We start from the raw sequence: 11,210 nt of genomic DNA on the forward strand, positions 1-11,210 counted from the left end.
GTTTTCTTTTAAAAATACTCTCCAGGGAGAGACGGGGGTATAGAATTGTAATATTTTGAGATTAAAAAGCTTTGCTATGGAGAAATTTGAATTATACGCGTGTTACTATTGTTCGGAACTTGTATTTTGGAGATAAAATATAGAAAACATATAGTAGTATTTTAAAATATTTTATATACATAAAGAAGTAGTTGATAAGACTGACAATATAGTTGGTGGATGGCAGATTTATTGCCATCACAATTACTTTTTTTTAAGTATAGATAACTAAATAAATGCGCGACAATAACATCATGGTTGTTTGCACCGTGAAAAGCTTTCCATATCAATGCATTCAATGTACGTTGAGCTATAAACCATAAGTCATAGTTGAGATTGTTTAGACCCATATTTTCAATTATACTCATGTTTACAAGCTAAATTTTGAAATTTAGAACTTAAATTTAGAGTTGATTTTTAAAATTTAAAACTTAAACACGTATAAAAGCTCCATCCATAAATTATTTTTAGTAATTAATAAGCCATCATGTTTATGCTTATAAAAAGCATAAGCACGAGGCTACAAACTAAGTAGAAAATTAAACCATATATGAATCAATCGATGCCTACCTTTCCATTAATTTTATAATTGGCATAGCATGGCTTAATATTTAAATAACATAACCTCACAACTGATTACTCTTTTATACTCCACACTTTTATTTTATGTTGTTGCAAAAGTAGAAAAACTTCTGTTGACTTAGGCCCCGTTTAGTTCCCAAAAATTTTTGAGAGATGGGTCACGTCGACACATACAGTCACACATTTGAAGTATTAAACGTAGTTGAATTACAAAACAAATTTCAGATTTCGCCTAGAAACCGCAAAACAAATCTTTTAAGTCTAATTAATCTGTCATTAGCACATGTTGGTTATTCTAGCACTTATGGCTAATAATGAACTAATTAGGCTCAAAAGATCTGTCTCACGATTTTCTCCATAACTGTATAATTAGTTTTAATCTTTATCTATATTTAATGTTAGTTGTCCAAATATTCGATGTGATGTTTTTGAAAAACATGTCCTTATTCATCGTATATGCGAGTTGACCTTTTATCTATCTATATGATGTACCTGTATAATGCTCCAGTTGACATTTAATTCAATAGTTGTGTAGTATTTATGGGCCAGTTAGCTGTGCGTATAGCTATTTAAAAGTGAGCAGTCTGACGAGCCCATGGTATTAATAAACCTGTATATAATTTTTTTAAAAAAAAAGGATAAAAAACTACTTTGGTCTTCCAACTAAAATAAGAACTACCCGGTTGAGAAATGCAAACAATACTTTATTACGAGATCAAGAAATCTATGAAATTGATGAGAAAAACATGTGTAACCTCATAGTTATCCTAGGGAAAATGCATGATGAGCTCAATTGGGTAAATTGATCTTGTTACATCTTCCTCCAAGCCTCATGTTTTAAAGCAAAACTATGAACTAGAACAAAGCTATCTAATTTTCTTCCCCTAACTTGTACCCAGCAGAAATAGCAAATTTTAGGATAGAGTGATCAAGTATTCCATATTGTTCAATATACTTTTGTTTTTTTTAATTTCCTTTGTGTAAATAAACTGCGCATACCTCAATTGGTTAGGTTTCACCTAAAAGACTTACACGAATGCTCGTATTTAGGGCTACGTGACTATTGCCCTTGAAACACACATGACAATTTGAACCATCTTGAGGTATGATGATCAATCTCTCAAAATATACACATATAGATAAGATAAATACATGTGTTTATAGATGTGTTTTGCATTTTTTACCATGTTTCTAATGTTATTTTAAAAAAATGGCCACGGGCTTGGCATTTCGCAGAGCTAGTTACTAACGGCCAACACGTATCTAATGTTTTGCCTGGCACATTATTTTCATTAGGGCCAACGAAAAGATTTCTCTTTTTTGTGGTCTCATCTTTTTGCCTTTTATAATCATTAACCAAATGGCTCATTGATTATTTAAATAGTTATGGATAAACTTTTATATATATGTTTTCGTAGCAATCAAAAATTAAATATTGAAAAACAAACTATGATTAAAAACCCTAGAATTAAATCCAAAACTTCTAAAATTTAAATTTTAGCTAATAAGCTTAAGCATAAGCGAAAAAATGGTTTTTTTAAGGCAAACAAACCCGTATTCATATCTTTGTAATGCGTCCAAATATAATATTGCCATGTCATTTCCGATGGTGTGGTCAAAATAATGTCGTAGGGTGTTCAAAAAGTGCATAAAATTTGTGAAAATTTTTAGTTTTAAAATTAAAAAAATTAAAGGTGGCTGAAAAAAAAATAAAACAAAAAAGTCCCTCGGCAGCATCCGCCGTCCGATCCGCCACGGACGGCCCCGATCACGCCATATCGCTACTCCACCCCCTCCCCCTCACCCCCCACCCACCCGCTCTCCCCGTCGCCGTCGCATGACCGCCGTCGCCGTGCCGCCGCTCCGCGTGTCGTGCTCGTACCCCTCGTGGTGGTGGTCGCCGTCCCCCGCTTCCAAGCACTACCACCTCCGCGGCCGTTGCTGCTTCCTCTTCAGGTGGATTAATCGGTCAAAGTTGGGGCCTTGGGGGGGCGTTGGGTTAGGTGTTGGATTTCGTTTTACACCTCCTCCGCGAGCGACGTCCTGTAGCCATTGTTGACCAGGAGGAGGAGGAGGAGGAATCGATTCGGCTTGTGATATCTCTCTCTGGTTGGTTGGTTGGTTGGGCTTTGTTTGTAGGGAGGAGGGGGAGAGCTGGTTGCTGCTGCTGCGGGGGAGGAGGAGGAGTGGTGGGAGGGGAGGTGCGGCGATGGCGCGGCGCCCGCCGCTGCTCTCCGTCGCGCTGCCGTCCGACACGGGCCGCGTGCTCAGCATCCAGTCCCACACCGTCCAGGTCGCCTTCTTCTTCCTCCTCCTCACTTCCCCCATCTAATCTTATCCAGTCCAGCTCATCTACTTGCTAAAGTACTTCTAATTTGTTCCATGGAGTGGATTGCTGCTCTGTGGGTGTTCTCTTGCACTGTGATAATCTATTTAGGCATCATAGATAGATGAGAGTGCATAATCGGGGTCACGCGAGTTTGTGTGACCGTGTGCGATAAAAAGGCTGCTTTGCTTTGCCGTTCATTGAGATGATCTAGATCAGATTCATGTAGAATCTATATGCTTTTGTTTGGCGAGAAGTACATTATGATCTACTTTTCTATTTGATGGTCTGATTGATATCTATGCTCTGTTGGTTCTGCCCCTTTTTTTTTTCTTTTATGCAGGGATATGTCGGCAACAAATCAGCCGTCTTTCCCCTGCAACTCCTGGGTTTTGATGTCGATCCAATAAACTCGGTACAGTTTTCTAATCACACAGGTAAGGGTGGGCTGCTTCGTTCACCATTGTGTGCGCAGTCCCTTCGACACACCTGAATGATTCCTGTTATTTCGTATCCCAGGATACCCAACATTTAGAGGGCAGGTCCTCAATGGCAGTCAGCTGTGGGATCTTATTGAAGGGTTAGAGGAAAATGATTTATTGCATTATACCCATTTATTAACAGGTGAATGGCCGCTATGACTTCTTCATTTTACATTTGCCCATCCTTTGTGTCAAAGAAATAGCAAGTTGTTTAGTTTCTAGTGATACTTCATCATTATAGCATGCACACCGTAGTCATCTCCTTTGTACTACCAAGTGTTGAACATGATTTTTTACAAAGGTAACATGATGTTTATTGTATTCAGGGTATATTGGCTCTGTTTCCTTTTTAACTACAGTACTGCAAGTTGTTGACAAATTACGATCAGTCAATCCTGATCTTGTATATGGTAATCTTTTCACACCTTTCATCATCTATTTATCTCTGTGGTTCCTTCTGTACCATATTTTTTTAGGGTTTTTATTTCATAGCTGAAGACTGATTACAAATTGGTCATATCTGTGTTCAAATGTTCTGCAGTTTGTGACCCAGTTCTAGGTGATGAGGGAAAACTATATGTTCCTCAGGATTTAATATCTGTCTATCAACAGAAGGTGATTTAACTCATTCAACCCGCTCAAGATAAAATACTTCAAATTATTTTTTGTTGGCTTTTTGACATGTAAAAGATGTTGATAATAAAATGCAAGCTTTGACTTATTTCCGAAACGGCATGTCAGCAACTTCTATAAGCAAATCCCTTCACTGGACTGAATTGTTACTTTCTCTCCCTCTCTCTCTAAGTAAAGAGACAGTGGTTAGATCTAGGCAGACCAGACTCTGTACCTTGAGTTCAGAAGTTGGTCTCCTTAGGTTGTGTTCACTTTTGCTGATTGCGTTTTTGATTGAAATTATAACGTACGCCAGAGCCTGTAATTTCAAACACTCATCATGGCATGCTCATAACACTTGCACGCTCTCATGTGATTATTTATCCTAATATATTTATTTTCTGATTCAATCATCCTTAGGTTGTCCCAGTTGCTACGATGCTTACACCTAACCAATTTGAAGTTGAACTACTCACTGGTTTAAGGTAGGTACGCTCTTCTTTTGGTAAAAGAAACAAGTACATATTTTTATCTTCATATACCACACACAACACATCTAGTTATCTTAGCGTGATTGAATACAGATTCAATTATCACACATTCTTTTCAGAAGCAAAGTTTGTCAATACCCTTACTGCTACTTTGGTCTAAAAGGTCCATTTTTATGAGAAAACCCGGTTGCTGTTTTGGGGCTTCTGTATTATTTGTCACCTAGTACCATGGAGCTAATGGTTTATAGTGGATAGGATTACTTCTGAAGAAGATGGCTTGAAAGCTTGCAATACGCTCCATGATGCTGGACCACGAAAGGTTTGCCCTTTATCTGATTGATAGTTAAACCAAGAGAATTATTCTTTATTCGGTGATTGTGAATAACTTTTGGCCACATGATCTCGCTGTGCAATCACTAACTTGTGCAGTTGTTTGATTGTCATGATCCTTCAGGTGGTAATAACTAGTGCACTTATTGACAATAAACTGCTCCTCATTGGAAGCCATAAAAAGGCAAAGGTAAACTTTTGAAATTTATGCAATCATCTTTGCAAGCAGTGTGCTACAACTGAAGATGGAAAATTTATTGGTTCTACAGCTATTCAGCAAAAGTTACCTTACCTAGGAACCCACATGACAGTTGTGAGCAGAACACAATAGATGCACTTTATTCTAGCACCACATCTTACAATGCTAGCTATGTGCTCTACTGGGAACTGCTGGCCAATGTATGCAGTAGGATGTCTCAGGGATCTGATATGTGTACACCATATTCATGTTGAAAATTGTCAACTAGGTTAGGTACAATCTTGAACTGTTGTCAGCGTGATGTGTACACCAGATTCCTTGCCAGAAAACAGAAGTTGGAAAATTTTCAAAATCCCCTTGCTCCTTGCCAGAAATATCCAGTTTTGAACTTTTAAAACCCTGTTCTTACCATTTAGTCCTGCTAGCCATTACAAAAAGTCATTCTCTATCTGGTAGAGTTCCTCATCAAGAGGTCCTGTAGTAACACAGTAAACCAAATTCAAAAAGCAATAATTCCTTCATAAATGATTACCAGTTATTCACATTTCCCAATTACTACAAATGGCAACAGAACAGGGATAAAAGAAATGATGCTAGAGAGAATGTTTTCAGCATCTGATTACATGTGATTCAGTTCTACAAATTATGTACTATTTATGTAATGGATGCATTGGAATTATTTAAGCTGATTCCATAGTATTGTTCTAATTTGTCCTAACATAATATGTACACGCGACATTTATTGTGTCTTGGTTTTCAGGAACAACCACCAGAACAATTTAAGATTGAGATACCCAAGATACCTGCATATTTTACGGTATGTGCTCTGTTGTGATAGCAAACGAATTCTTTTCTATATGTGATGTAATTTTCCATGTTCTTTTTATGGTTTCATAGTCAACCTCTAGGTCAGGGTGCAGAAAAGCCATAATGTTGCTTGATTAAATGCAGCTTAAAATGTACTACTAGAAGAATAACCCTACATAATACCTGTAAGTGCTGCACAAGCAAAAGGTGCTGAATCTGAAGAAAAAGCATATTTCTTTTCTCAAATTATATCATGGAACTAGGCTAGTTTTTTCTTTAACTGTGTTTATGAAATTATGAGTGTCATAACTCATAAGTGGATCAAAAATTGTTGAGTGGGGTGGTTGGGAAAAGTAGTAAGCAAGGAACTTTTCTTTGTTACCTTTGAACAAATCCTTATGTATCAGCTTGGTCTTTATAGCATTGCTAGCAGTAGCTATTTCATTGAGTATCTCATATCATAGAATTTTGCTCCTTAATCCACAATACTTTGCAGGGAACTGGAGATTTAACAACTGCTCTTCTACTAGGATGGAGTAATGTAGGTCCCAGAGAAAGTTTACCATTGTTCTTATAGAATTTTCTTGTCATGGTTAGACCACTTCTAAGTTCTAAAACATGGTTTCTTTGCTTGTGCTTTGTACAGAAATACCCTGATAACCTTGAGACTGCGGCTGAGCTGGCAGTATCCAGTTTGCAGGTATCCCAGTTGTGCTGCCATTTAATATGATCTGACTTTCATGTTTTGCACACCAAAGTTAGCATCATGGTGTGTTAGTAGTCCCATTTCCTGGGTTATGTGTTTCATGGATTTTGGTGACGACTAGAAGACATCAGGAATTTGAAACCATAGGCAGGCCCAGTTCTTAATGGTCATCTATTGATTGACACCAGCAGCTATCTGTTTATAGCTAAACCCTTTATATAACATTACCCATGTTTTAATATGGTTCAGTTCAGGTGTTATTCTAAGGTCAGACATGTTCCGTAGAAGGCTTTCTTTTCTATAAAATGTAAATGACAAGTCGGCCATTAAGGCCTAGAACAAGTTTGCTTTCTACGCATTACATACAAGACAAATAGTATTTGAAGTTTACTTATAAGTTAAAAATACATTATCCTGGAAGCTTTGATATATACAGAAACTTCTGCAGGCACTCCTAAGAAGAACCGTGGAAGATTATAAAAGGGCTGGATTTGACCCCTCCACCAGTAGCCTAGAGATCCGCTTGATTCAAAGCCAGGATGAAATACGAAGCCCCCAGATTACATGCAAGGCTGTGAAGTATCGCTGAAAACCATATATAACCATGGCATGCAATGCAACATCAATTAGTTATTGGAAGCAACAGTGTAAAAACAATTTTGGTATTCTGCTGGTAAAATTCAACATGATTCCTGCCTTCATGTCTGGGATACCATTTTTAGTTGGGTTTTATCTAGTTTCCAAACCAGAAGGGGTCTGATTTTTTTTTAAAACACAAAATAATGCACATGCTGCCTTCTTTTTTTTTCCCTTTACAATTTGTCAGAATATTATTGTGGTCATCATGACTCATGAGACTGATGTTGTACAAAGGATATAGCTCCATCTTGAAGCTTTGTTTGTGTACAATCTACAGTGAATAAACGGCAGTTCAGTTGAACTTTTTGTTAAAACTCTGTTTCAAGCAAGTGCTCCCCCGTTCCAAAATATATTTATTTTTAGTATTTAAATTTTACACCACAATATAAGTACTCCTGCATTGATCCATAATTTCAATTATTCCATGATTCTAGAGTCAACCAGATATTTATAAAGAGACTCTAAACAATTTAAAATTCAAAAATTGATCATTAAATTTTCTAAAAGAAAATCTTTTAACATAACCTTAAGGCAATCTCCAACGCAGTGATTATACAAGAGCTTAACGGAAAGAAAGAAAAAGCAGTTTAATTTCACCAAATCATTAGGGGAAACTAGATCTAGCACGGCATCGACGCTTCTTGGGCCATCATGTCATGCTTGCTGAACGCTTCTTCACAATTTTGGGAGTGGTTGTTGCATCTAAGCACCTACCTAAACTTTGTTTGTATTGGGACATAAATGTTTTACACAAGATGCTTACTAATTTGGCAATAGGCTCTCTCCTTAAGCATCTCATGTTAGAGATGACCTAATATCTATTAAATAACATAACAAATTATCGGTCTTATCTTTTTGTTTCTAGCTATGCTTCTTGGCCAAAATTTAAATTTTTAACCTTGAATTTGGAGTTGACTTTAGGATTTTTTATCATAGTTTATTTTTCAGTCTTGTTTTTAGATGGTTAAGAACATGTATATAAAAGTTTTATTGATAAATTATTTTTTATCCGTAAATTATTTCCCTGAAAATACCAAACGATCGTCCCTGTTATATCTTTGGTACAGCTCTAGTAATTTTTCATTCAAAGATCACCGAGGGCGTGATTCAGACAGCAACTTGCATAATTTTTACTGAATACTTTGGGTTGCCTTTGACCCCGTTGGATGTGACCTTATTTCCACATGGAGATAAAATAGTAAAACAGACACGGTGTCGACACGTTCGGATCCTTTTCTTCTTTTCTTTTTTTTTTTCCTCGGAATATATTTCATGGGATCAAACGGCAGTGCCCATCTTTATTCACATGAGCCAAGGATAAAGAACAATGATGAAATAAAGTTAGTCCCATCATCTCAAGAAAGACGGTCAACCAAGTTGCCTTTCGAAACCTGGGTGGTAGGAGCAGTATGGAATTGAAAAGATTGCTTCTAAAATTCAAAATTCAACCTTGTATCACTGATGCAAAAAGGTTTAGTATGCAAACTATGATATTGGTAACTATGGCCTCTTAGGCTGCGTCTCAAGTTACCTTATCCTTAGATTACCGCGTTTTTTACGCGTATGTTTCCCGAACTGTTAAATGGTGTATTTTTTAAAAAAAATTCTATAGGAAAGTTGCTTTAAAAATCATATTAATCTATTTTATATTTTTTATATAATCAATAATTAATTAATCATGTACTAATACGTTTTCCGCATCGAATAACTAGCACTCATTTAACTCCTCCGGAACGCGGCCTTAGTTCTATTATCTGAAAAAGAATATAAGATAGAAAAAAATCAGGTTTGATCTTACATATATTTTCCCTCGTGAAAATTCCTACCAGAATGTTCACCTCATAGGAACTTCAAAGGAATTTGTAGATGGCAATACCCAAGGCCTTTGAGGGCTCCTTCGGATTGATTTATTTTCTATTATTTTCTTTAAAATTTCAGAGGATTCAAATCCGAACGAATCTTTTCTAACTTGGTCGTTTGGAAAATGGGATTGATGGCTCCTTTGGATCGAAGGATTTTGCAAAAATCCATAGAAAATAATTCAATCCTCTAAAATTCCATCGAATTCCCTCCAACCCAAATAGACCCTCATTCTAGAGGATTCAAAACCTTAAAAAATTTCTCTGAGGCCCTTTGGGACGAACAAATATGATATTATAATTCCTATGGTTTTTCTTCACATGAGCTCACACCTCATGTTTCCCCTAAAAAGCAAATCCTGGAGATTAACAAAGTCACCACGGACGTCTCGCCATCGACCAGTACGTTGCCTACCACGAAAGTGCAAAGCCGTTAGAATTATAGAAAATTCGCTCCAACGAGGAGTTTAAACTCAAGACCTCAAAGTGTTAAGTCTCTTGTAACCATTAGACCACGAATTCTTTTGCCATACCTCATGTTTTTATTGTCCTTTGAGAAGTTCAATGCACTCTCCATATCTCTCTTTAGTTTCACTCTACCAAATGCAAATTCCTTTGAAATTTATGTGAAGCGTCCAAAGGCATCAAGTCTAGGATTCCTATGTTATAGAATTATATAGGATTTTATAGAGCATGGCATCGTACTACAAAGGAACGCATGTGCCTTTTCTGTTCCTGCATTATAAACGAGCCCTGGAGTTAGCTAAATTTCTTTGAATTGCAATCTTATAGCCCAATTTTAGAGGAATTTATTACATGAGCCCCAACCTTATTTTAATTTTCGTTTGAGAAGTCCAATGCATCTTCTCTCTTTTCTCTCTAGAATTCAGATTCATGTGTTTTATTCTGTGTAGACCTATCCAAACACATCATCTTCCAAGGCTTCTTCGGAACATAGGGATTTTATAAAAGCTTAATAGGAAATAACTCAATTCCTCTAAAACTTTGCAAAATTCCTCCAAACAAAAAATGTACGCAAGCTGTTGTCCTTTGCATTCCAATGGAATTTGCTTGTCCATGTCGTATCAATTGTGCCCCCCTTTCTTTTTCCTATATTTCTTAAATTATATCTTCTAAAGGAACCATGAAGGAATATCTATTTTTCATATGATTCAAGTAGGCCAAATTAGTTTACTCAATTTTTCTCCACAAGTAAAAAATGAAAAACGAAAAGAAAAAAGAAAAGAAAATTAATTTTACTTTGAGTAGTTCAATGCATCTTCTTTTCGCTCTATATACCATCCAAATTCATGTATTAATTTTCTATAAACTATCTCGATATATCATCTTTAACAGCTCCTTCAAAACACGGGATTGTCACATGAAACAACTCGATTCTTCTAAAATTATGTGAAGTTTCTCCGAACTGAATAGACCCTCAAATTTCGTGTCTTGCATACATATCGAATTTGCTTGCGCAAGCCATTTTAAAATTCTATCACACTCATCTTTTTACTTATGCTCATGCTTATAAGCTAAAATTTAAATTTTTAATCTTAAATTTAGAGTTGATTTTGAGTTTTTTTTGTTTTAGTTTATTTTCTAACATTGGCTTTTAGATCGCTAAGAATACATATATATTTTTTCCACAAATTATTTTGCGTTTACAAATATGCCGTTTGTTTTTTTCCTGTTCATGCATTTTTAAAATCCAAACAATATGCTTGTGCATGCCATTTTAAAATTCTATCCCCCTCATCTTTTTTATGCTTATAATTATAAGCCAAAATTTGGATTTTCAATCTTAAATTTAGAGTTGATTTTAAGGTTTTTTCATCGTAGTTTATTTTCTAGCGTTGTCTTTTAGATTGCTAAAAACACTTATATGTTTTTTCATAAATTATTTTTCATTTATAAATATCTCGTTTGGCCTTTCTGTTCATGCATTTCTAAAATCCAAACAATCACCCCTATATTTTTTTTTCTGTTCGTGTATTTCTAATATCATCTCCTTTAGGAGCCATGAAGGAATATCATTATTTTTTTCATAAGTAGGCCAAAGTTACTTTGCTGAGAATATATTCTTCCACAAGTAAAAAAAAGAAAAACAGAAACAAAAGAAGACAACAATATGATGA

General features: G+C 35.9%; 1 protein-coding gene across 1 annotated transcript; it reads left to right on the plus strand.

Moving 5' to 3' along the window:
* The first annotated feature begins 2,457 nt into the window (after positions 1–2,457).
* On the plus strand, positions 2,458–7,523 carry LOC102705973 (pyridoxal kinase). The gene is made up of 13 exons (XM_040529820.1): positions 2,458–2,577; positions 2,761–2,914; positions 3,291–3,384; positions 3,467–3,571; positions 3,756–3,839; positions 3,971–4,044; positions 4,462–4,526; positions 4,788–4,851; positions 4,987–5,052; positions 5,822–5,878; positions 6,365–6,409; positions 6,515–6,568; positions 7,023–7,523. Exons 1-13 carry the CDS (start codon positions 2,459–2,461, stop codon positions 7,161–7,163), a joined length of 1,122 nt encoding a protein of 373 aa, XP_040385754.1. The 5' UTR covers position 2,458; the 3' UTR covers positions 7,164–7,523.
* Positions 7,524–11,210: the final 3,687 nt, after the last annotated feature.

Source organism: Oryza brachyantha, chromosome 12 (assembly GCF_000231095.2).
Source record: "Oryza brachyantha chromosome 12, ObraRS2, whole genome shotgun sequence".
Taxonomy (NCBI): domain Eukaryota; kingdom Viridiplantae; phylum Streptophyta; class Magnoliopsida; order Poales; family Poaceae; genus Oryza; species Oryza brachyantha.

Coding starts and splice junctions, on each gene's coding strand:
- LOC102705973 (XM_040529820.1), top strand. CDS start 2,459: ATGACCGCCGTCGCCGTGCCGCCGCTCCGCGTGTCGTGCTCGTACCCC. Junction 3,385..3,466: donor ACAGTTTTCTAATCACACAG/GTAAGGGTGGGC, acceptor TTCGTATCCCAG/GATACCCAACATTTAGAGGG. Junction 5,879..6,364: donor AGATACCTGCATATTTTACG/GTATGTGCTCTG, acceptor AATACTTTGCAG/GGAACTGGAGATTTAACAAC.